General features: G+C 39.7%; 1 protein-coding gene across 3 annotated transcripts in view; it reads right to left on the bottom strand.

The window, feature by feature from the left end:
- ccdc102a (coiled-coil domain containing 102A) overlaps positions 1-27,587 on the bottom strand; it is a 102,379-nt gene that overhangs the window by 40,303 nt on the left and 34,489 nt on the right. For all 3 annotated transcript variants that reach the window (XR_010795785.1, XR_010795784.1, XM_066648297.1), the window contains exons 2-4: positions 13,913-14,672; positions 7,871-8,088; positions 5,714-5,822 (exon numbers count right to left, since the gene is read on the bottom strand). Coding sequence is in view for 1 of the 3 variants with exons in the window: in XM_066648297.1 (XP_066504394.1) it covers positions 5,714-5,822; positions 7,871-8,088; positions 13,913-14,596 (1,011 nt within the window). In the remaining 2 variants the exon portion in view is untranslated. The remainder of the gene's footprint in view (positions 1-5,713; positions 5,823-7,870; positions 8,089-13,912; positions 14,673-27,587) is intronic.

The following is a 27,587-nucleotide window of genomic DNA, read 5'->3' as shown; positions in this document are numbered from 1 at the left end:
CGTTTACTACATGAGTAATGACACTTGTCGGGCAGTACGTGGAATCTAAATCTAAAAGACATAGCTGTTAAACAAAGAAAATTAAATATATAAACAAAGAACAAATAAATGAATATCTTATGATTTAAAAAGTTCACATCCACAGATTAAACACAAATTATTCAGCATGCCGCCAGATGTTTCACCTGTTTCAAACAACCTCATGAAGAAACTTTCATAGCCCATTATTTGCATTTTTTTTCAAAATGTAATATATATGTGTGGGGCACGGTGGCGCAGCAGGTAGTTTCACACAGCTCCAGGGACCTAGGAATTGTGGGTTCAAGTCCCACTCCAGGTGACTGTCTGTGAGGAGTTTGGTGTGTTCTCCCTGTGTCGGCGTGGGATTCCTCCGGGTGCACCGGTTTTCTCCCACGGTCTAAAAATGGTGACCATGGAGGCCATTCTGAAGTTGGCCATTGCCCACCTTTAATCGAACCACCACCCATCTTGAAAAGTTTTCCCCCTCCCATATACTAATGTGCCATGAACAGGAAGTTAATATCACCAATCACCAACCATTCCCATTTTATTAAGGTGTATCCATATAAATAGCCCACCCTGTATGTGTGTGCTTATATACATATATACATATATATATATATATATATATATATATATATATATATATATATATATATATATATATATATATATATACACACACATATATATAAAATGCGTTTTTATATGTATTTTTTAAATGTATTTTTATTTATGTGAAGTTACAGCACCATGTCCACAACTATTCGCACCAATACCAACTAGAAAGGTCAGCAATATGATAATCCAACCAATCCAATATGATTTCTGCATAAAACACTGGATCATTACAGTTTGTTTAAACATGTCCCATTCATGTTCATAGAATCCATGTTGGTTTACCTTTTACTTTATTTCATGTATAATAAAGTTTGAATAATATTTGTATTTATGTACGTGTACATATAGACACTTAATGACACTTGAAACAGGTATCTCCGACCTCTCCTATTATATTTATATAGGGAAGGGGGTGTGTGAGAGACAGGGAGAGAATGGGTGGATTTGTCTAAGAAAGAGGGAATGGGGGAAATGTTTATGTTATTAAAAAGAAATTGGAAAATGCTCTGTGTCTACACATCTGTGTACATGTCTACATTTCTAAATATATCATTTGTTTAAATAAAATAATTGTTAAAATAAAATAAAATAAGCCATTGGATCAAAGTCCAAACCAGTCCTATAATAATTCTAGCCTCAAGTAAGACACACACACATTGTTTCATATTGTTTATAACCGCCTATTTTTAAATGATAACAGCCTGGATGTTCAAATGGTGCAGTTGCATTGAATCGATTAAAGGTGGGCAATATCACAAACTGTATAATTCTTTCATCAATACTTTTTTTCAGTCATTCATTCATTCATCCATTAAATGCCTACAAGGAATCTCAGAGTTTAAGGCAGGAACAAACCCTGTACATGTTGCCAGAGTCCATTGCAGAGCATCACCCACGACATAACACAGCCAATCTACCTACCAACTTGTGCTTATGGATTGTGGGAGGAAACCTGAGCACCTGCAGGAAATGCTTGCAGACACAGGGAGTACACACACTGAACTCCTCAACAATATGCTCCCTGTGCATGCGGCAAGTTGCCGTATTTAAGAAACAATATAGAACTGCATGCTTCATTAAAAGTAGGGGTGTAGTTAGTCCTGCATAACTGGATTTAGTGCAGAGCAATATGTGTAATGATGAATATAAATGACCACACCCTGAGCATTACAAGGTTGTTATTTTTAAGTGTAACCCTACTAACACATTGTCTAGATGCCTAAATATTTTGTGGTGTGAACCTGGGTTTCATGATATCAACTTTTTTTTTCCACAAATGTAGTGTATTAGCTCTGAAACACTTCCATTTAAAAAGGTAAAAAATATACTTACTAACACCGCAACTGACAAAATAATTTTAAAGATGCAGAAATGTGACAAAACTAAGAAAAAAGTGAATCCCAGAAAGAATTTTCTGCCTTGCACAGTGGAACAATTACATACATAAGCCTACTCTCACTGAATAACCTGAATCTGTGCAATGGAAGGGGGTGAATAAACCCTCTACACCAGCAGTCATCTCACTCAGTAACAACTCCAGACTGAGTTGTGTTTTTTTTGCGAACCTAAGCATTTCTGCACCACTCCGTTTCAAGGGTGTTTGGTTTTGTTTGGTTGTTGTTGTTTTATCTAAGCAGCTTATTACTGGCATCTCTCAAAAACAACAATAACAGAAGAGGTTGGATTGGTTGAACTCAACACAGGGTTCAGCCTAGGGCTGGGTGCTATAACAGCAATGCCATACATAAAATTGTGGACAGTATCTCAAAATGAGGACGGAAATTCAAAATTATGACGTGTCTGGTGTGTCAAATTTCTGTTCTGTGTCTGTATAGTCACACCATCAGATTGTTGTGTGCGCCACCATGCATAACGCTTCACCATTTCCAAGTCCGTTTGTGACTTTTGGTACTGTGTCATACATAAGACATGTGTTTATTGTTTGAATAAAGCAGAATGTCTCAATCAATTATGTGATCTCAGTTCAGAAAATGAGAGGGAGGTACAGTGTTGCTGTCACACAGCTCCAGGGTTCGAGCCCCGCTTTGGGTGACTGTCTTCCTTCCACGATACAAAAACCCACGCTGGTAGGTAGACTGGCGACTCGGAAGATTGCCCATAGGTGTGTGTGTGTACACCCAGCCACTGGAAGGCATTGCGTTGCAGTGCTGGTTCCAAAGACTGGAAAAATAGGAAGGATTGCGAACCCAGACAGGAGCAGCCGAAAGAAGAAGAAGAAAATCAGAAGACAAGAAAACTCCTGAGAACTGTGCCACTCACTCCAGTCCCGGTGTTCTGACACATTGTGCTACCGCTGATACTCTTCTATGACAAATTGCTAAATTTAAACTAAAATTATGCACTAGATGGGTCTGAAATTCGCTAAATCTATCAGCAAAATCAAAAGTTGGCAACACTAAGAAGCAATTTGGACCCATAAATGATGTATATCAAGGTCCATAGGTCACCACTTAACAAAGGGATTGTCAAACTAACTCATTCCTGTGCATTTAAGGGAACCACAGGGAGGGGGTGATGTGGGAGCTCACTGATTGATGTCGTCACTGAAATCGGGTGGGGAAAAACAAAATAAAATAAAAAACAAGCCCAGTAGCCCATTGCAGTTTTTAGTGTGAATTCAGCCTAAAAGAGAAAGGAAGGAAACTGAAAACCTTCACTTGATTTTGAGTTGAGAGATGAGGCTTTGTCCTCCAACTGTGTGTGATCTGAGCCTCAGTTTGCTGGAAAACTGCCTGTGCTGTGCTAAATCACAAGTGCCCGTTTAGCTCACTTTAAACTTCAACTGGCCAGATACCCTTCTAAACTGCACAAAACTGTATTATTTTATGTGCTATTTACCTTTTCTGTTCCTACAGCAACAGGCGCTGAAATTCGCTCTCTCAGACACTCTCAGAGTTTTTATTCTCCACAGGTCAAGTCATGTTTATTTTTTATAGCGCATTTTAAAGGACAACGAGTGCCGAATACAAAAAAAAAAATCACATAATAAACACATACAAAAAAAGAGATAAAACTAATAAAAAAAGATCTAACAATAAACAATGTGGAAAAGCTACTAATGGCATGAAAAAATAAACCAAGACAGAACCGATGACTGAATAATCTTAAAAGACTCAAAGGCCAGAGAGAAATGAATATGATTTCAAATTGGACTTAAAGATCTCTATTGTAGGAATTTTATGAAAAGTAGGAGACTGTTCCAAAGTCTCTGTGATGTCTAAAAGCAATTGGTTAGAGGAGCATAGGGCATGTGGTGTAGATGTAAAACAAAGAAGATCCGAGATATAATTCGGAGCCAGGTTGAAAAACCTTTACTTTCTGTACTTCTTCAGTTCAATATCTGTCTGACTACAGACCAATCACAGTCGTTGCGGTCTGTGTTGAAGTGACACACAGCCGTACAGGTTTGCATCAAGGTTTGACTACAGCGCAGGTCCGGTCTGGTATGCTATTCTCATTCTCTCTCTCTTGGCAAAGGCATCCCTCGGTGGTTCGCTTAAGGTTGAAATGTCTCCAAACTCGGGAGATAGCTAAATGCGTTCCCGAAAGTGCTACAAAACTTGACTACTTCAGTTACAAATGACTTTCTGTAGTAATTCGAACAGTGAATAAAAACTTACCGACTTAAAGTCGTTATTTTTCCTCAAACACACCATAAACCTTAAAAGATGCAGAGATTAGAACTGCTTTTCCCCCACATTTGCAGACGTTACCTTTAACAGATTTGCAAAATAATCAACCACAGACCACTGTGTTAGAATGACGTGTTAATCGCACCATAGACTGTTTAATAACCATGTTATATCACACTGTACATGTGGCTGGAGCTGAAAACTTGGCCAAAATCCCTGACTGACTGTGATCTCACATGCACATGTGCGGAAGTCACAGTCAGCAATAAAGGCTGTCAGCTGATAAGTCCATAAAGGGGGAAATTACACTGTTCTGCTTGTGTCAGCTATATGTCATCACACAAACAGACAGACAAAAGCAGAATTAGCGTCACACACTAACATCTGTGGGGACGGTGTTTGCTTCTGTTCGTGTACCAGTTTGAGAACCATTGCTGTCTACGGTCACCATGGCACAAAAAATTCTGTTGCTGTGGAGCATGTCACATCGCACACCCAATCATCACTGATATTCAAAGTGCAGCAGCAACCAAAGTAGCAAGATGTCAGTCTAGCCATTTATTTGTAGCCGAAGCATCTGAGCCTAAGATTAAACTGGTTTTGAGAAAAACTAAGTAGTATTTTTACCTTAAAATTACAGCTTTAAATTAAATACTAAATCTTGCCTAGTGTTCCTTTAAGTAGGATCATTCTTTTCTTATGCCTTGTGTGTCTGTGAGTTGTTTCATAATGTTTAGGCAATTGTTTATTTGGCAACTTTGGGCAGCTATTTTTTGGTGATTTGTATGTGGCTTGCATCTTTACCTACCATGTGCACATTCTTTCATAAAATCCATTTGATAGATAATATACCACTGTTGCCAGTTCATTCATGTCACAGACAAGTGCATTGTAATGTGCACCATAATAGTCCCAGAGTGCCCCCTGCTGGAAAATGTGTCCAGATAAATTGGTTTGTGTGTGTGTGTGTGTGTGTGTGATTGAAGTTGTAATCACTGCAGGTGTGGGGACGTTGTACATCAGACCTTAATCAGGCAGGAACATGAAGGGGGAGAGGGCTTTGATGTAAAAGCTTTGAAGGCCATTGAGACATTATGGACACTACTGGGGCTGATCTCTAAGACACCAAGCCATAGTCTGCTGACTAAAGGCTAATTAATGTCAGACTGAAGATTAAAGAATGAATAAAACTTAAAGCTGTGTTCAAAAGGCCAATAATCTTAGGTCATTTTATGATATTAATGAGAGAAAAAGTTCAGGGTGGGAAGCATGGCCTCTTTAAGGCCCCTGTGTCGCCTTATGGCTAATCCTTAATCCAAGACGAGGCACTGCTATTTCCCTCATTTCAATAATCATAACCTGTTCGCGAATTCACAACATTAATTTAAGAATGGCTATATTTGATCAAATCCTCCCACCTGTTTTAGAGCCTCTTGTTTGCTCTTGTTCAGCTCCTCGTATTTTAGTTTCCACTGGCTCAGCTCGGCCTCCAGTTTCTCAATGCTTTTGCTGAGCGTGTGCTTATCCCTGCAGACAACAGAAAGAAATGACATCATTATTAAATTAAACAGGAGAATATAAGTGTGTGAAACTATTGGAATTGTTTGGATTCCTAGATGAACAACTTTTGCAAACAGCCGTATGTTCTCTTGTTGGATTAGTGATGCCACTGATGTAAAATGTTTTGAAAAAATTTGAACCCTTCATATGAAGACCTTTTAAAGAAAGGATCATTGCAGTTTGGTATTCCAGTAAAAAATCTGTTTACCTCCTTTTCATAACAGAGTAAAATACTATCTTCCTAGTAATATGTGTTCTATAAAGATCAGTGCAAGTGCACACTCAAGAAAATGACAAAGCCCTGGACTGTTTTGACTGAAGAATGTCTGAATTTCTGTAATCAAAAACTTAGATGAGCTTAGAGGTTAGGTCATAAGTCATCACAATGTTCTGAAACGTGTGTATCTTGTTCAAAAGCATCTCAAACAGGATACATTTTCGAAATGGCCAACTCACAGTCCTAAACTCTGTCCCACGAAAGAGTTGGTGAAATCTGAACAGGCTCAAGAAAGACTTCACACAAATATTTTTATAGTTCCCCTTTGGCGTGAAATGAACGTCAAAAGTAGAGGGTGCAAAAACACCATTTCGCATGTGCAAAACTCGCACGCACAGAGAGAGGATTTGCTCATGCGCTGATCATAATACCCCCCCCCCCAATTGTCTAATGTATTTTTTTTTTACCCTCTCGATTTTAAAGTTTCTGTCGGGTGCCAAGCTCTTTTTCCTCTGGCTCTTTCTGCACTCGGATTTTAAAATGGGAGGTTTTTTGACAGTCTGGGGGAGGGGTCAGGGCAGAGTGAATGCTATTGGCTCACATATAGCTCTTGGTATCTTGTCAAATCAGCAAATAACATTAGCCCAGAAATACAGAAAGAAAGAAGAAACAAACAATCAAGCTGTATCCTATAACCAGCACAGACTAAAAGCCTGTGACCTGTAATAGTAACAGTGTATACTTTCTTGAGGAAAAGTAGTGTTTGATTACTTGGAAGATCTTAAATGAATATCATTTTAAAAGTATATTGTTAAAGTAGTTTTAAAAAATGAGGACTGGTATGTTTACTGGCATTGGCAATAGTTTCAATATCAGCACTGTTAAGGGAGAATAAACCATGGTATCCTGCCAATACTAATTATTGCGATGGATACAGAATAAACAATGATAAACAGACAGATAATGCCAGTCTCCTAAAGGCTTTTTCATAATTAACAGTACAGACAGTGTGTGTGATCGGAGTGTGTTTACACCAGCGCTTTTCTTTGCTCCTGGTTTGTACCGTCGTGGCAAGAACAAGTTCCAGCAGCACTACAGCACCAGTCCCAGCTCAGACGTAGACCTATGCAATCACCAGGAACAGTGATGCCAGAACTATGAACATGAAGCAATGTGGACAGTCCATCATGTCTGCGTTAAGTATAAACCAGCCTTAAAATCAGATCACAGATCCACAGCCATAATATTAAAATTACTTGTACGCTTCTACATTCAATTTCCACTATGGTCTGTCACTCTAGAAGTGCACATAAATGTAATGTGAAGCTTATAAGCTGATGGACCATTTAATTTTTTTATTTTGACTGATGTGTTTATATGTTCACAGAAACATAAGGTTTTAACAATGGCTGTTTAGACAATTGTATCTCCAATAATATTTTTAGAAGATAATTCTGTTGCTGTTCTAAAAAAACACATATCTCTATTATATTTATCATTTTTTAAAATTTTATATAAAGAATTTTTAATGTTTTCTACATGTGAAACTTGCTATATATGGAGCATTAGAAATAGCTCAAAACAATATTGAATAAAACATATTTGCATTAACCTGAACTGACCATTAACAACGTTTTTGCCTTTCTGTGTAAAGCTACCATTTTGGAGACATATTTTCAGAAGTACAGATTGTTTTGGTCACAAAATCCTTTCAGTATCAAATTCAAAAATGTATTGTGATCCATCTAATGAAACGCAATCACTCAATCAATCAGTCAATAAATAAAGTCAGTCTCACTCGCGCTCCTTCAGCAGGACCTTCTGGGATTCATCCAGACGTAGTTGGAGAGCATTGAGCTTGGTTGAGTCCTCTTCCATAGAAGCCAGGTCATCCCACAGCAGTCTGTTCCGGTCCTGCCGACTAAGAGCTGTACGCAGACTGCTGGCACTACGAGCATCCCATGAGTCTGGAGACTCTGCTTTGGCTCTAAGCAGAGCCTCCAACAGCTGCAGCTCCTGGGAGACAGCAGGACAAAATTAATGTAAAAAGGGATGAGAAGTTCACAGAAAAAGGACAAAACTTCAGAGTGAGAAATTACTCCATGTCCTTGACTTACAGCAATAACCAAGCCATTCAGATCACCTATGTAAAATGCTTTTTATACTGGTTACAAGTGTCAGCTTGATGTCCACACCCAGACCCAGAAGAGTGTCCAGAGCATCACAGTCCCTTTACCAGCTGAGCTTTTTCTCCCAAAAGAACATGCTGGGCCATAACTTCTACAGACAACTACCAAAAAATAGACACTCATCTGACTAGGCCACCGGTTCTATCATTTAAAAAGGTCCAGTTCTGACAGTTACAGGCCAGTTGCAGGTGATTTGCATTTTCACTCTGACATGTCTGCAGCTACACAGCACAATACAGCAGCTGTGTTGGATACATTCCTTCCGTAAACAACATCAAAAAATGTCTGTGCCTTGTGCCGCAGTTACTCTCCTGTGGTTTCAGACCAGACAGGATAAGTCTTTGTCTGCCTTGCATATTAATGAGTCTCGGCCACCAAAGCTCTGTTGCTAGTTGGTCGTCTCTCTCCTCCGACAACTGTGTCATTACTGAACAACGATGACAGAGAGACCACAACAACCTCTCTGTTAAGGCAAAATAAAATTTAGCCCTTGTTAATGCAGCACAGGTCCGGCACCCAGCATATGGATTGTGAAAACTGTTCATAACACACATATATGTGCCCCTACCATGTTGGTAGGTGGATTGGCTACTCACGAGTGTCCATAGGTGTGTGTGAGTAAATGTGTGTGTCTCCCTGCGAAAGACTGGCGCCCCCCACCAGGCTGTGTCCCTGCCTTGCCCCCAGTTATTCAGGGTAGGATCAGGACACACCACAACCCTGAACTGGATAAGCGGTTATAAACTGGAATGGAACATTCATTCATTCATTATCTGTAACCGCTTATCCAATTCAGGGTCGCGGTGGGTCCAGAGCCTACCTGGAATCATTGGGCGCAAGGCGGGAATACACCCTGGAGGGAGCACCAGTCCTTCACAGGGCAACACAGACACACACACACACACACACACACACACACACACACACACACACACACACACACACACACACGGACCACCTACCACCTACCAACCTGTGTTTTTGGACTGTGGGAGGAAACCGGAGCACAGTGCCAGTCAAAAGTTTGGGCATATTCCTCATGGTGAATGATTATTCTTTGTTTTTTAATTATTTTCTACATTGTAAATGAATTTGGAAGACATTCAAACTATGAAGGAATACACATGGAAGTGAACACAGCGAACAAAAAAAAAAGTGATAAACCTACCAGAATATGTTTTATATTTTAGATACTTCAAAGTAGCCACCTTTTGCTTTGATGATCAGATTCATAAAGTCATCACCTGAAATGGTTTTCAATGAACAGCTGTGGCCTCATCAAGAGTTAATTTGTAGAACTACTCACCTTCTTAATGTGTTTGAGACCATAACTTGTGTGGTGCAGTTAGGGCTGGTACACAGTTCTATGCAGTAAATAGCCCTATTCTACCAATGACTAATGAGATGTACCCAAATTTTGACTGGTGTTTATGGGAATTTTTGGTCATTCTTCCAGAAGCGCATTAGTGAGGTCAGACACTGATGTCAGGTGAGAAGGCCTGGCTCACAGTCCCCACTCTAATTCATCCAAAGGTGTTCTATGGGGTTGAGGTCAGGACTCAACAGACCAGTACAGGCCAGCCAAGTTCTTCCACACCAAACTCGCTCATGCATATCTTTAGGGACCTTGCTTTGTGCACTGGTGCAAAGTCTTGTTGGAACAGAGAGGGACCGTCCCCAAGCTGTTCCCACAGAGCTGGGAGCATGAATTTGTCCAACATCTCTTGGCATACTGAAGCATTAAGTGTTCCTTTCACTGGAACTAAGGGGCCGAGCCCAACTCCCAAAAGACAACCCAACAAATTAATCCCCCCTCCACCAAATTTTACACTTGGCAAAATGCAGTTAGACAAGTACCTTTTCCTGGCAACTGCCAAACCCAGACTCATCCGTTAGATTGTCAGATGGAGAAGCCTGATTTGTCACTCCAAAGAACAAGTTTTAAATGCTCTAGAGTCCAGTGGCGGCGTGCTTTACACGACTTGGATGCTTGGATGCAGCTGCTCAGCCGGGGAAAGCCATTCCATGAAGCTCGCTATGCACTGTTCTTGAGCCAATCTCAATGCCAAAAAGTTTGGAGGTCTGTAGCGATTGACTCTGCAGAAAGATAGCAACTTCTGTGTACTATGCATCTCAGCATCTGCTGACCCCGCTCTGTCATTTTATATGGCCTACCACTTTGTGGCTGAGTTGCTGTTGCTCCCAATCACTTTCACTTTGTTATATTATCGCTGACAGTTGACTGTGTATAATTTTGTACTGAAGAAATTTTACAACTGGACTTGTTGCACAAGTGTCATCCCATCACGGGACCACACTGGAATTCACTGAGCTCCCGAGAGTAACCCATTCTTTCAGAAATGTTTGTAGGTACAGTCTGCAGGCTAAGGTGCTTGGTCTTATACACCTGTGGCCATTGAAGTTATTGGAACACTTGAATTAAATTATTTGGATGGGTGAGTGAATACAATATGATTTGGGAGGAACTTAAATTAACGGATCATTCTAAGCACTGTAGTGATTTGGCATGGCGGGGTTGTTAAACCCCTGGAGTCTGAGGCCTTTCAGCCATGTCTGAGGTAATCTGACATGCCTTGATATTTTAACAAATTTCACATACCTAAAATTTTGTTCCCAAAAAGCTAATACTCAGCAAAAACCCAGCAACAATAATGTGAGAGATGTATGTCATTTATCTTGTTTTTGTTTAAATTAATTCTAAACATGGACTTCCCAAAATTCTATTTTAAAAGGTCCTGCTATATAGTGAAAAAACACATTGTGACATTTATGACGCTTTCTTTAGAGCTCTGAACTCTATAAACATGGGTGTTGGCTATGCACTTGTTTTTATAGCTTTCTGATATTTTAATTATTCTTACTTCTATTTTGCTATAAATCTGAAGTAAATCTGATACGTCTTTCTCAGTACCTGTGGCTCACACATTGACTATTCATAAGATAAGTGAGAAATCCTCTCCCCACTGTCAAAGATAATGGCCCATTAGCCCCAACCCCACCTCATCAGTGAGAACAACTATTTTGCTATTTGCTATTTTAGTTATTTAACAAAAACACAGACTGTTTGGAACAACATAGCCATACATATGAGCTTCGGACGACTGCTTTAAAGCAGCAGTGAGCACCCACACTTTACTACAAGCCGTCTCCCCTCACCCACAATCAGCTGTGCTCTGTGCCTCTGCACATTTACAAAACCTTTACCACCAGCTTCACAAATTCCCTCGCTAGAATATACTGAACTAGCATAGCATGGATGCTAATCAAACATGCTACAGAAAAACAAGTATATTTCGCTTACTAATCACAAAATCAAGCCATTGCTCAGTTGTGTTTAATGAGAAAACACAGCCATGTGAATTTGTTTATATGCCTAAAATGAGCATGTTCACACGTCGTAATCCTCCAATAAGAGCTGCCAGATTATCATGCTATTATCATATGAATATGAATGGGTGGGCCATCAAGACTGGAGCACTGACTCCAAAGGGTTAATGTTTGTTGTGCTGGTATCAGACACATCAGTACTTTTGAACATTGAAGAACAGGGTGGAATGGGCAAACACTATGTACTGAGCAGCAGATGGTCTGTAACGGCACAACTACAACTATATCCTTGAATGTGACTGTGTTACAACAAAAATCAACATCACGTTTTAATGGTATGATTCATCGGTGTGCATCATTAAAAACATATTTCCATAGAAAAGAAACAAGTCATAGGACAAAGAGATCTGTGTTACCCTGATATAACAGTGTTTCTCCTAGCAGATCCATATAAAATCTATCATATTATGCCTTGTATTCATTTCCTGTATGAATGAAAGAAAGTTACAGGCTCTTTGGTGCTGTAATCTGATGTTGCTTTTTCAATACTAACCTACATTATTCTTCCCTCTTCTTTCCCCCACAGCAGAGATTATACATCAAAGGAACAGCCTCAGGTGAAAGACAGAAAACACAGAACACTCTGCCAGCTTCTCGCAATTTCAGGATCCTTCACAGTCAATTAAAAGAAACGGAGCTATGAGTGTGACATACGTTCGGAACCACCAGAGGGCAACAGAGGAGTATATATGTAACTAAAAATGCTTTGTACCATATGTGGGATCACTCAGCACGTTTGTGTGTGTGGAGTTAGGCATGGAGAGGCAGGAAATGGGACAGAAACAAGCTTGTGGGTAGGGCTGCCCCGGCAGTGATTGTTTATTCAACAAAGATTCCTGCTTCCACAGACATGAAGCCATGTTGCCAGGCGGAATAAAACATTGCATTTTAATTTTTTCCACATGACTTAAAGGTGCCAGCTGTCCTGTACAGTGTGCAAATTTCACAATAAATGAACCAATAACAATGCGTCATTACACTGACTTTTCTAGGTTTAGTTCCAATAGCACCGGCAGAGTGCAAACATTGCTCAACCCTGGAGGTGCTCTGGTTTATTCTTTGTTGAAGAAAGGGCACAAACACGTACCACCTGCCAGCTTGTGCACAGACACACACCCTTCTGCACGGGACTCCCTAAGGTCAAGTCTGACACTGACATTAACTCGAATTCTCTACTGTCTGGCTCCAGCAGAGAAGAGGAGAGGGTGCTTCTCTTGGTGCATACTGACAGTTTTGTTGTGTTCTTTCCATCAAAAGAAAGAACTACACGCCGAAAGAAAAATCACCAAGCAGATGCCTTCTGCACAAAGCACACAAACACATCATCTGTGAGCAGTGGATTTCAAGTGAGAGCAATTAAAAGCACATCAGGAAAAAGCAGGGCATGCTTAGGCAAGGCAATTCTGAGGCTAGGAATGAGAGGGAGGCTGTTGCTGGGGTTTTCATGCTGCAGACCCCTGGCTGTTCCCCCAGGGCTGAAAGAGAGGGAGGGTGGGGAGATGGGGTTCCAATAATAGGACAAAAGAGAAGAAAAAAAAAACAGCCCACTAGAACATGCAGAAAGCCAGGTAATAGGAAACCAGTGAAGCACAGCGCACAAAATCAGATCTGCTGCTGACCCATTTATTGCTCTACCGTCCTGCTTCCCTTTGTCCAAAATGTCTTCACCTTTAATATGACTTGCTCCAATGGCCTGCTAAGCTCAGAGCTGTGTAGACCAAATCACAAACTGTTTTTGGGGATAATACTGTTTCCAAAAGTACAAGAGAGTTTCGGTTTAGACCAGAGGTTCTCAAACTGGTACACACAGCATCCTGAGATCGTACGCCCACGGACATCTGAAAATACACTACATTTACTGAAAAAAAGGGAATTATTGAATAATTGAAAATCTAAAATATAAATTACACAATTGAATTAATTGAATTATTTAATTAATTCATTGATTGTCTATAGCTCCTTCTCCAGTTCAGGATCGTGGTAGGTCCGGAGCCTATCAGGAATCACTGGGCACAAGGCAGGAACACACCCTGGAGGGGGCGCCAGTCCTTCGCAGGGAGACACACTCACACGTGGGACGAACCCAGAGGAAACCCACACAGACATGGGGAGGATACACCAAACACCTCACAGACAATCACCCAGAGCGTGGTTCAAACCCATAACCCCAGGACCCTGGAGATGTATGACAGCGACACTACCTGTGCTGATTTTATTTTATTTTTTTTCCCCCTGAGACTTACCTTTTGCCTTTCCGGTTTCTCATTTCCTACATCCCTGACTGGTTCTGGCTCTGGTGACCCAGGACCCTCTCCCAACCTCTCGTCCTCCTGGCTGTGGTGTTTACTGTCTGATGCAGTTGGCTGGTTAGAAGGGGAGGAAGCTGTAGAGGAGTTGGATGGCGGTGCAGAGACGGGGGCGCTGGGCAGGGAGTTCTGGTCGTTCCTGAATCTTTGGGCCTCAAGACGAAGCTGTTCGTTCTCGGCAGCCAGTTCCTGCCGTTCGCGCCTTACCCCAGTCAGTTCCTTGGTGAGGGCGTCTAGACGCTGCCGTAGCTGCCTAACCTCGTCTCGTGCCCGGTTCCTCTCGGCACGGACTTTGCTCCATTTCTCTCTCCAGTTGGCTGTACAGTCTGACCACCAGCGCATGGTCTTCTCCATCTGAGCTGCCCTCGCCCGCGCCTCCTCCAGCTCACGAAGACGAAGTTCCTCTCGACTCTCCCAGTCACCAGCGCCCTCGCAGCCCAGCCCTGGAGACAGCAGCAGAGGTGGGCTGGAGCTGGGGGTTCCGCCAGTTGGGCTGGGGGTGTGGGTCAGACTGTCCGGGGAGCGTACTCGATCTGGACCCGGACCCAAACCCAGACCACAGAGCAGGCCCGCCCCAGACTTGGCGGCTTCGGCCATGTGGGGGCTGGGCGTGTGATTCATGACTGAGCCGATGATTACTCAAGGCAGAGGAGAGCTAACAGGCAGAAAGGTCCACTAGGGAAGGCAACATGATTTTCTGCAGGAAAAAAGGAAACATTTTGTTTTTAAAATAGAGCAAGATTATCAAATTATACCAAAAATAGCAAAGAATAGGTTTATTTATGAACATGACTGTTTTTCATACAGTGAGTGTGTAAAAAAAAAGTCATCTAAATATTAAAGAGGGGCATTTTATGATTAATCACTTTTTCAGTTCATTAACCAATTCATTAAAATACCTAGAGTACTTACCAACCCAAACACTGAGACTTAAGATTTGTAGTCCCCCCCATCTGAGTTATCTCCAAACACAGACTCGCATTTATGAGATTATTGCACATTTAAGGGCTAGCATGTCACTGTATTGGCAGATCACTTTGACCATATATGGGGAAACTATCAAATTTGTACAATAAAATTACCACAACCCCCATTGTTTTTAGTTGCTTTGTGTTGGTGCCTACTGTAAAAAAGCTTTAAAAAATGATTGTGCTATGTTAGAGAACAAAATCCTGAAGAAATATGTCCGTCAAACTACAAACACATTTTCTTTTTAGTCTTGGCACTGCATTACATCACACCGCCAAAAAAAAAAAAAAAAGTAAATCTAGGTGTCGAGTGAGTTAGGAGTATATAACTGTTTTCATTTAAAATTACACAGATCTGATGTTTTTATATTAAATATGATTTCTCATCAGATCTGAACCTTTTTCACATGTGGCCCTAGTTCGGACCCATAGCCATGTGACATTAATGACAACCGTCAGATTGAAACTGTTGTGATCATTTAGCGTTCATGTAAAATTTTTTGTTTTGGTCTTGCACTGGTAATGAACTGAGAGCAGCTCAGCGCAAATTATCTTCACATCCTCTTCATCTAGAGAGTTTGTTTGTTGCTGTAAATGAGGCGCATATTCAAATACTTATTTCATCAGTTATTGAAAGCCAGTAAAATGTTCATGGCCTATTCAGGCCAGCTTTATTATAAACAGAGCTTTGTCTTTCCTATCCTTACCATGGGAAAAGTCAGCTTTGATGTTATGCCAGTGAATCTAGACAGATTTCTGACAGTTCTCCCACACTGTTATGTACATCAACTACAAAGAGGACAGCAGGGAAAGGATAGAAAGAGGGTAAGCCAGGGAACCATTACAGCAGTTCTGCATGGAGCTAAATGTGTGGAAATGATCCCTTGAATATTTGTGAATCTACTGCACAACTGGCACCAAACCTAATGAAGAGAAAAACTTCCAAAAAGTCTTTGTCTAATCATTTCTAGATGGGATTACCCATGGGATGAGTTCAAGCACTATTTTTCTTTAATGAGGAAAAAAAATGCACTAGGGGTGCAACGATACACAAATGTCACAATACACATTGCTGTTGTTGCTCCACGATGCGATACATTTTCGATACAAGAACTTGATTTTAATTTCCTTCAGCAGACGCTGGTGACGTTAACACAAAATTAATACAAAAGACACAATGAGAAACATACACATTAAACAAGTCATACAATCATAACATAACCCTACATCAAATCATTAACCAGCACTGAGAAAAAGGTAAAACACTGAAACATTTCTGCTATTTTAAGTGTTCAAAAGTACACCAACAGTAAATGTGAATAACACCTCACTCTTAACAGCGCAAATCAATTACAAAATACAACTTCCAAACAATTTATCTTTATCAGGAGCATGCCACACATTTAACCTCAAACAGTTGGGCAGGGTGCTGCAACGAGGGGCTACAGTTGCACAGAAAATTAGATCCTGGGTTGAACTGGGTTGGTCATTTATGCAAGAACACATTTGTGTTTTTGTGTGTGTTACATTTTGACAGTTAGAGAAAGACAATGTGTGTGGAAGGTTTGGGAGTTTTTGCACGGAAAAGTCTGTAAAAATTAACCTACAGGGTTGAGCAATCTTTTCTGTCAGAGCAAAACCCAAAAATGTGCCCAGACAGAGGGATGGAGATATACACTGCACATAGTTTGGAAATTCCCCTCATAGTTTTATAAACAAATGGAAACGGACATTGATTTTCTGAATCATAGTTTAACAAATCGGTTATAGCCTAAAGGTATAATGTTGAAGAGTGGGGGTGGGCGCTATGAATAATATTTTAAATTATTATAATTTTTATCATAAAAATATTTTTATTAATTTATTATTTTTATTATTAATTAATTAATTAATTAATAATGCTCAATAAGAATGGTGTTTGTGTAATTCCATTTAATACAAAATATAAATACATTACATTTTTTTAACTGAGAGTGTGAAGAACTAAGTTTCCACATATTCTCTTAGATCATACAGATTTGTGAAGTCTCTTTATTAAAACCAGGTATTGGAAGATTACCAGAAATAATACTGGACTCATCCGTGTAAAGATTTGGAAAGCGTTTTCAGTAAATTAGATTGTAAATATAGATTTAATATACATCAGAAATTCAGACTACTGGAGAATGTAGAAAATATTTAAAACCTCACCTCTTGGGATCTAAAAAGAAAAAAAAACACTTATTCAAAATTCAATTTTAGTATTAAGTTAATCAATTGTTTGTCCCTAAATCAATGCTCACAGCTGCCATATATTCAGAACATTTTGTTGATAAATATCCCACTCCAGCCCTCCACCCAAGCCCCCCAAGGAGCTGCCGGGGCCCAGAGGAAGTTCCAGGGCGGAGCCTGTGGCTTTGGTAACTGCTCAAATCCACAAACAAAAAGTCAAAACTGCAGGAAGAGGCAGAGCCCCGTTTTAAAACACTATTCATATAAAAGCCTGTGTTTTATTTGCCATTTAGTGCAGAGGGCCAACTGACAACTGTAAATCTGTGGCAAGCAATCAGATTCTTCCAAGGTAAAGTGTGTGAGTTATGTCTCGTCAAGGCAGGTTCAGATATACACACAAACACAAACACACACACACACACACAGTGGAAAAACACCATAGCTGCTGTCACCGTGGGACAACAGGATACTAAATCAGGCCTCTGGTTTCAGCCATTTCTCGCAAAGCAGACTACACAGCTTGTTTTCTGTGAGGAACCATGGATCTCCCTTGAGTTACACACACACTACATGGCCAAGGGTGTAGATACTATTCCAACATCTTTTCTCAACTAAGGAGTTTGTCCCCTTTTTCTGTGATAACAACTTCTACTCTTTGGAGAAGACCTTACAATGGATGTTGGAATATTTTAGTAAGACTATGACTGCATCCAGCCAGGAGAACATTAGCGATGTCAGGTACTGATATTGAATGACTAGTTCTGGATCGAAGTACATCACTCTAAATAATCTCAAGGTACTGGATGGTCTTCTAACATTCTACAGAATGCAGATTCACTGCTCCTCAACACACATGGGAATAACGACTTCAGGATCATGTGCAGCGGATCTAGGACATTCAATTCCACTTCATGTTTTCTATGGAGTCAAACAGATAAATCAATGAATATTGAGCAAGACTGCAGCTCACCACCCCAACAGTGGGGTTTAGGGCTTTCTCCACTTTGGTGGTGATGGCCACTCACTGTCTGTATGGGCTCAAGAACAGGAGTGGGTTATATGGCTATGAGAAAGGATTTGTTAACTATTTAATTAAGAATATCAAACCTCAGGGTCACTGATCTCATGACTGGTTAGAGATGAGCTGAGCACTGCTGCTAATTTCAGTCAAGTTACAGACTTTGTGTTCTTTATGTTTTTGTTTTATTTGGATAAACAAAGTAGAAATTGAGACATTTAAAATATGACTTATATCATGATATATTTTTAAAATCATATTCTCACATTAGTAAAAGTTCACAAAAATGGGATGGGACAGGTGCTACATATTTTAATATCTTTGCCATTTTATATATTATAAAGAAACTGAAAGAAATTTGCAATCTACTGACCCTAATTAGCACAAGATGAATATTTTAAGGGGGTTGTGGAAGGGAAAAATTGTTGGAAGAGCGGGAAACAAGAGTGAAGTGCACAAAGGAGAGAGACTGCTGAAAATCAATGCAAATCATAGGCATTAAACACTGGTTACTGTGGCCTAAAGGCCAAATCAGAAGTGTACCAAAATGGACAAAATAAACCAAGACTACTAGGATGTCCTGATCCGATCTCAAAGATTGGTATAGTGGCAGTTCACAGCATTATTTTAATGATCTGTATCGGCATTAATGAGTTTGATCTGAAGTCCGATCCTCTGTTTCCTCTAGGCGGCAAGCTCACAGTACCTCCAACCTCCTGCTCCTCGAGTCGATCGTGACCAATGTGAATATTCCCTCCAACACCAGTGTTTCTAAATTGTATCATACTTTGTAAATGTTTTTGTGATCTGACTCTGCTGGCCACTGTAGTCGGGCATCATCACGTCTCCACTTCCTGTATCTGTCATTTTAAATTAAAAGCCCTTTGCAAAATTTTCATAAAAGTCTGAAGCGGCAGCAGTTACTCGGCTGGACTGAGCAGGACTGTGGTTTTTATTTGTTGCTACTGTGAATGTTAAGCTGCTCTAGCACTTCAAAATGGTAATGGGATTGTATTACTCATTTTGAAATATTCTATTTCTATTACTGCAATGACGCACGATGTGGAATTTATATGAGCTGCGAAGACACCTTTGGTTTACTTTGTTGTAAAAAAAAAAAAATTAGGCAGTTTTTTTGTAGTCAAAGTTTATAAATTTCCTGCATTTTAAGCAGTAAAGAGATTCCAAGATTTTGGAAGGTGTGTAGTGTCCTCTTGACATTAAGGTATTGTCCATATAAATTTCTTATTCCAATTTCCTGTAAGTTGGCATTTTCTTACAATTATTACAAAGAATAAATAAGAATATGCAGGCTAGCTGTAAAAAGAAAATAATCCTATTACACTGTGCTTTAAAGCTGATATAGTAGAGTTTAGCTCGTTCATGTACACAAAGAAAGTTATGAAGAATATATTTGTGCTGCCTGAGATGAACCCTAGAATACTACAGAAAAACCGAAGAGGATGCTGTCAAAAGGTTACATATCTAAGCTCAAGAGTATCTGATGCAAAAGACAAATCACACTTCAAACACTGAGCAACACAGGATGTCTCTGATGTTTTCAGACATATAAAAAGCTGTAGTTAACAATGCAATCATATGAACAACAAAGTGCATGTTGTCTCACTGTTGTCAGATCTACATGTGTGAATATATATGTTTATAAAAGGTTGGTTGATTTATGATAACTGTAACTCTATTTTTGTATATGATAGGACCACTACATTAAGTCTCACACTGTTCAGCCAACCACAACTGCCTTTCCTGTATACTCAAAGCGTAGAGCTCAACCCATAAATTTCCCATTCACTGTCAGATATGCCCAACACCACTGCCACACAGTTTGACATCATATTTCATTTCCCAGAAAACATCTGGCAGTATATTATAATTGAAGCCAAAAGAGATTGAAATTGACAGAGAGACAGGCTGAGAAAGATCTAGACAAAACAAGTTTCAAAGTTTCAAAAAAGTAGAGCTTAAAGAACAAAAAACTTGCAAGAGGAAATAACAAAACAGAGCAAAAATGGCTTCAGAAAAAGGAGAACTTAAATACGTGTAATGATAAAAATAATATTTTTCTTGGCATTTCAGTCCAAACTGTTTTGGATAGGCACATTCATGCTTCAGCAAAGTTAATAGCTCTTTCAAACATGAGAGCTCTGGAGTCAAACCGAATGAAGAGAGCGGAATATGAGAAAAGCCTGGACAGTCTGGACATGCATTTCTCTGTGCGTTCTTACAGAAAATGAAAACATCTGTATATACTTTATTGAAGCAAGAGGAGCTAGAAACACATATCCTGACTACGGTTGGGCAGTACCGCAAGTTATTACACCGACATACAGTTTCCAAACAATACCGTGATATACATGAATGCATGCTAGGCATGGCTGACATTCGGTACTTCTGTCAAGGGGCAAGCCCTCTCAGCAAATATATAACTGTGTACAATATACATAATCTCCTCCAGGTGGAGGTTTTTGTGTGGGTTTTGTTCTGGGTGCTCCAGTTTCCTTTAAAGCCAAAAAATACATTTTGGTAAGTGGATTGGCTGTGTGAAATTGCCCACAATTGAGTGTATGTGTAAATGAGTGTGTGATTAAATCAAGGGGCGGCACATTAGCGCAAATGGTAGTGTCACTGTCACATAGCTCCAGGGATCTGGGGTTTGGGGTTAGTGTCCTGCTCTGGGTGACTGTATGTGAGGAGTTTGATGTGTTCTCCCCGTGTCCATGTGGGTTTCCTCCAGGTGCTCCGGTTTCTTCCCACGGTCCAAAAACACACAATGGTAGATGGACTGGCGATTCAAAAGTATCCATAAGTGTGAGTGTGTGAGTGATTGTTGCCCTGTGAAGGAATGGCACATACTCCAGGGTGTGTTTCCATCTTCCCAGTGATTCTGGGTAGGCTCCGGACCCACGATCCTGAACTGGATAAGGTTTACAGACAATGAATGAATGAATGAATGTACTAATCTATATTTATCCAAGTCAAATATAAATATGATATAGAAAAGATATCGTTCACCACCCAGCATCTCATGCTGTTTTCCATGTCCAGTTGAACATCATTTTTCCAAGAAATATTTTACCCTCCTTCATTTGAAATGAAATGAAATGTTCACATGACCTGTTGCACATAAGGCTCACACACTTCTGAAGTCTGTGCTGTTACTGTGGTTACACTGTGACTTTTGTATAGTGGTACAATGTTTGTTCTGGGAACATTCCTCTCTAACTGTGAGTCAAATAAAAAAGACGTCCTAATGTCCTGCTATAAGCCCAATAAGGCTGTAACAGTATGGATTTTTTCTTACCAGGTTAAAAAAAAAAGAAACATATAACATGCTCGGTTTCACAGCTTCCTCCTTGCGTTTCTTGTGCTCAGTTTAACCTCGCCTTTGTGCTCTCACATCAACATCAACAGAGTCTAAAATGTCTGGACTCTATGCAAAACTGCAGCACAAAATCAGAACAACTCATTTTATATATTTACTTTTTCAGAAATAAACAGACTACAAAAAAAGACAAGGACAAGAAAGGAACCTTGAAATGTGTGTTTCAATGCAGTGGGTACTGAGGCTCTGACAGCTGTGTTTGAAAATGCTGTATGGTTTGACATAATGCCAACTGTGACAAAGTGGTCACCACAGGAAACGTGTCAAATCGGAGCAATCTCTGAGTTCTATCAGAGAAAACAAAAATTGCATTCCAAAGAGACAAAAGTTTGATTCAGACACAGTGAGGCACTACACTGAAATTAACACGTCAACATATTCGCCCACAGTAAAAGCAAACGATGAGCCAAAGACCAGATTGATAGTCTATATTTGCTGTCTTTTAACTGTCATTGTGCATGCATTAAACATGCACCTGAGCTGCAAAAATGCTTATGTCTTATTTGTACAGACTGAAAGCGCGTTTTGGCTTTAACCTGTTCTCCCTGCGGTTTGTAAATGACTTCTGCCTGTAAGAAGAGAGGAAGTCTGTCAGAGTTTTGTGCTTGTGGTCTCTAACCGCAGACTATGAAAGCGACAAAGATCTTTTTTTTTTCCTTCCGCAACAGACTATCTTGATGAAAGCAAACATTATAGCTGTTTTGGCTTAGGGACTAGCATTTCAACAGGTCTCCTGAAGAGCTTTGCATCTTTGAATCAAAGTAGGTATTGAAATAATATTATGGGTCACAGATTCAGAATATTTTATTTTTAAATAGTCAAATGAAGACAGAATTAGATTATTTCTGAGATTAGATTTATTACACTGGTTTTATTTTCCAATAAAAATTGTACGCCATTAAAAAAACGATTTTTTTATTAACTTCAAACAGCATTTTCTCTTTTCAAACCTCTGAAGACACCAGTGAGTGGAATCTGCTGCAACCTCCAAAATCATGAATGCATAGTCAGATTATTATTATTAAACTATTATGTCAAAAATTGGATAGTTCAGTTTTCAGACACCCCCAACAAACCCCATTCAATATCAATATATATAACACAATATAAAACCTTTCAATAACAGTGATATGATTGTTTTTGTTTTACTTTAAAATGAATACATACAAGGCAAGAAGTTTGTTTGACGGTAAGGTCATAGTTCTTGTTTTTCCTTGGAATTTTTTTTTTATGGCTTTTATATTGGTCATATCATTATTGAAAGTATATCATATCGACCGAAATTAAGAAAAGTTTGGACCATAACATCCAACCCTTTCTTACAGTATTCTCAGTATATCTCAGTTTTGCCGCCATCAACCACAAACACCAACAAAAGGTATCAAAAAACGGTGTGAAAAATGAACACAAGTGTCACACATTCCTATTCTGTCTTCACTGCACTGGTGAAGGCCAAATGAAGACCATATCTTCAACGAGAAAGCACTGGCCACTGACTGCTTTAACATATTTTAACTCCTTCGCAAAGGTTTCAGAGATTCCCAGCTGTCGCTGTTGTTAAGTCTTATGTCTGGGTATTGTGTATATATATTCAATCGAAAGATATCACTAAAACACACAAAAGACAAACCAGATCTATTTAATGGCCTGTCCCTTGGAGTTAGAACGACCAGTGACAGGAATGTTTGTTTCTTTAGAAGTCCTTTAGAACATCGGATGGAAGACTGTCAATAATGATTTCTATACAATAGTTATTGTCTTTATATTACTACTACTACTACTACTAACACTGACCTATGCATCACATGACCACAGTATTGTGGTATTTGGTCCCAGCCCTAGAACGAGAAACAGGATGTGGGTCCTACACCACCCCAAGCCTTCTCTATGTACACCTCGCTCTGCCACAATTGTTGGTTAACATAAAGCTAATAAGCATGATGGCTAACTATCGTGGTATTTAAAAATATAGATGTATCTCGGTGTGGGAGATGACGTGGGGGAAAAACACAAGTCCAGTGGCCCTAAACAGTTATGAGTTTAGCACTGAGTTTGGGTTAAAAGAGAGAAAAATGAAGCTGAAAACAGGCAAAGTACTCAAAAAAAAAAAAAAAACATTCACTCGACTTTGTTCTCATAGGTATGAGGCTTTATCCTCTAAATACAGTATGTGTGTTTTGGGCCTCCGTTTGCTGGAAAATGATAAACCACAAGTGGCTGTTAACTGGCCAGCTGTGCTTCCAAACTGTGTAGAGCCTGTCTAATTTCACTTATTTTCAAATCTTTCTCTTCTTCCACCATCAGTCACTGAAATTTGCTCCCACAGAAACATGTTTTTATCGTCAACATGTGTCGCTGCGCATTGTCAGGCTGTGCTGAGCTGAACAGCACAGCGCCGAAATCGCTTCACTCGACCCACTCTCACAGAGATGATGCTCACAGTTCATAGGTGCACCACCCCACAAACACCCCACGGTATTACCGCATACAGTGTTAATATTTTTAGACGGTATGACCACATGAAAAATGTGGATACCACTCACCCCTAATTAAAAGAAATGATTCTTAAAAGTTAAAAAGCTCTGATGCACTCACATTGATGAAGTACTCACATTACTGACTTCATTTGTAGGACAACTCTAACAGGAACGTTAGCTCTTTTCCCAATGCTTGTTTAAGTGTTCCTATGAAAGTTTAATGCATGTCCTACATCTTATATGTAGCTTCAGTGCTCTGGCAGGGGAGTCCCTTGGAAAGTCAAAATGTCTGATTTTCTGAATTTGTTTTAGGTTGACATGAAGAGTGTTTAATAAAATATATTTATCTTTCCCACCAAGAAACAGCTACAGCAATCAAGTAATCTACAATTGCACAAGTACAAAAAGGAATCGTAAAAAAACAAAAAAAACAAAACAAAACAAATATCAGTATGAGCAGGAACACTTTGTTGTTCTACAATTACAAACTGTCATCCACCTGTTTGGGACGTTGTGGTTATAAAGCCCTCAGTGTCACTCCTGGACTGAGAATAGTCCACCAACCAAAAATATCCAGCCAGCAGCATCCTGTCCTTTGCCTGATGAAGGTCTAGAGGACGACCAATGCATACTGTGCACCAACAGCTGAGCTACTCTCTCTGACTCTACCTCTACAAGGTGAACCAACAAGGTACGTGTGTCTGAGTGGACAGTGAGTGGACACAGTGTTTTAAAACTAGAATTAGAAAGTATGCAAAGAAAAAGGTGGACTACAGTGTGTTATTGTAGAACTTCAAAGTTCTCCTGTATGAGTGTAGATACAAGATCTCTCTCAAGGTCTCTTACCTCTTTGGATTTGCATTATACATGTCATTCCTTTATTATTATTTTTTAATGATTTGTGTGTGTGTGTGTGTGTGTGTGTACAGACTAGACAACATAAGACACACAAGTTTGATCTGTGAAAAAAAGCAGAGAATCTACTGCTAATCATGGAAATAAACAAAGCTGGGCCAGATTTATCTGTACAGACCAGAATATAAACACTCAGGAGAACACTTAAACTGGGGAAGTATGCCTTTGAGAAATGCAAAAATCACAGTGAGGGCTGGAGAAATCGCAGACTACAAACTGAAGCCAACTCACACTCTCCTCTGCTGAATCAGTTACTGACCTTCATGGTACTCAGCTGGATGTAGCTACTGTCAGTGTTCTGTCAAGTCTGTCATAACTCTGTGTTAGTTTTCCTAAACTTGGCTGTGACTAACACAGAGTTTGAAATATATCTTTCAACAGACAGAGTAAAATCTGGCTCCCATATTTTGTGCCATTCATTAAACAGCCAAAAATCAAAGAAATATCGGTCAGATAAAGATCGCATCAGTGTGAAACTGTGATTTCGATATATGGCGTATTCATTTTCTATCATCTCTTGTCTTAACTGAGGGTCATTCACAATCTTTAACAATGGCAGTGGTCATCCATGACAAATGCACTGTTATGATTTTCCTCCATGGAGGCAGTACTAATGTGCCCTCAAGAAATATGATGCCATTCTGTTTCCCCACAAAATGGTTAAGCTTGTCATCGAGCCCCATATTCTTTGTCATGCCCAATTACAATCTCACAATTACAGTTTAATAGCCTTTAAATGTTATGGCAGGCCAAAACCATTTCAGTGAAATAACTACAGTCCTTCCAGGCTCCTGCATCCTTAATAAAAACGGAGCAGCAGGACAAATATCTATACAGCACAGCTGGTGGATGGCCATATGACCAGCGTGCACCAACAATAGTTAACTATATAATCACACTTCAGTGAATACTGCAGATCAAACATGACGTATGCTATGATTAGGGTAGGAATACAAAGAGAGGGACAAACACATTTACAAAATTTGAGTGACATGTTTGTTAATAAAGTGATCTTTATTCCAATGTGCTCAAGCACTTCTATTTGCATAATGTTTATGTGTTTCAAGCCTACCATGTATCATATACATCCTTTGTTACTTCGCAAAAAAAAAAAAAAAACACTTGTGTAGAAATACTAAGTAGCAGTTCAAAAAAAGACGTAAATATAGAGTAACTTAAGAAACTGAGGTGGGGTTTTCCATACATTCATTATTGGCACATTTACACTTCAGGGCACCTACGTGACTCAACTCAGCTTTTTTGCTTTCCCATTAGGTGAATTTGTTACCTAGACTTTGTTACTTTTTAGTCCCTGCTCACTCATTTGTTTTAATCTGACTCACAAAGGCAGCTTATAAAAATACAAAGACTTCTCATTTATACATTCAATCTTGAATAGAAATAAAATTATTATTTTAAGAACTCAGAAATGTACAAATAAATCAATAATTTAATGAGCTGTATAATGAAGTAGCTAGTTCTATATACATGAGACATGTAAGGAATTACTTCTGTCCACATCTGGCAATGAGAAAAACACGTTTGCTATGATCACCAGGTCTATAACCCTGTTCAGAAGTCATGTGCGGACAGGACCAATGCAGGACACTCATTTTCTATTTTGAGCCTTCTTTTGGTGAGAGGTGAAAATGATTGGCCTATAGACTGTAGCATAATTAAACAGATTATCTACAGCGCTGTAGCATTTGAGAGCATATCACGCTCAATCCATCAATGTTTTTGCTTTAATCAGAAGTAAAACATTGACACCGATTTAGGGAAAGACAGATATTGTTGATCACAGCTTGTTAATTTGCCAGCATGGCACAATCATCTTTGTCACTTCCCTCCACAAGCCACAGAATACACAGATGCCTGATGGTGATCACATGATGGCAACAAAATCAGAAATGAAGGTTGCATGCAACAAATGATCAGCAATATCAGCAGTTCCAAGCATATTGAGCTCTAGGTTTTAAAAAAAAAAACTGCATGTAAACAGACATATATGAATAACATATAAACACATTACACACTGAATAATCACTGGATTAGGAACTTCTATCTTGTATCTACACTCACTGTCCATTTTATCAGCTCTGCAGTTACATTTACAGAGTGTAGTCCACTTGTTTCTCTGCATACTTTCTTATCCCCTTTTCATCCTACTTTTCAGTGGTCAGGACCACTACAGGACCACCACACAGCAGGTATGAATTGTGTGGTGAATCATTCTCAGCTCTGCAGTGACACTGACGTTGTGGTGATAAAGCCCTCAGTGTCCCTGCCAGACCGAGAACAGTCCACCAAACAAAAATATCCAGACAGGAGCGTGCAGCAAAACGATTAGCTACTGTCTCTGACTTTACAAGGACCAAAGAGGTAGGTGTTTCTAATGTAGTGGAAACCCAAGTAGCACGGCTGTGCCTGATCCACCCATACCAGAGCAATACACACCAACACCACCACAATATCAGTGTCACTGCAGCGCTGCGAATGATCCACCACACAAATCATACCTGCTCTGTTGGTCCCGTGGGAGGTCCTGACCACTGACGAGCAGGCTGAAATGAGGAGTGGAACGGATAAATTAGACAATGAGTGTAGATACAGGTTTCTGCAT

Source organism: Hoplias malabaricus, chromosome 16 (assembly GCF_029633855.1).
Source record: "Hoplias malabaricus isolate fHopMal1 chromosome 16, fHopMal1.hap1, whole genome shotgun sequence".
Taxonomy (NCBI): Eukaryota; Metazoa; Chordata; class Actinopteri; order Characiformes; family Erythrinidae; genus Hoplias; species Hoplias malabaricus.
Note: the sequence above shows the minus strand (reverse complement) of the source record. Positions and strands in the feature narration are given on the sequence as shown.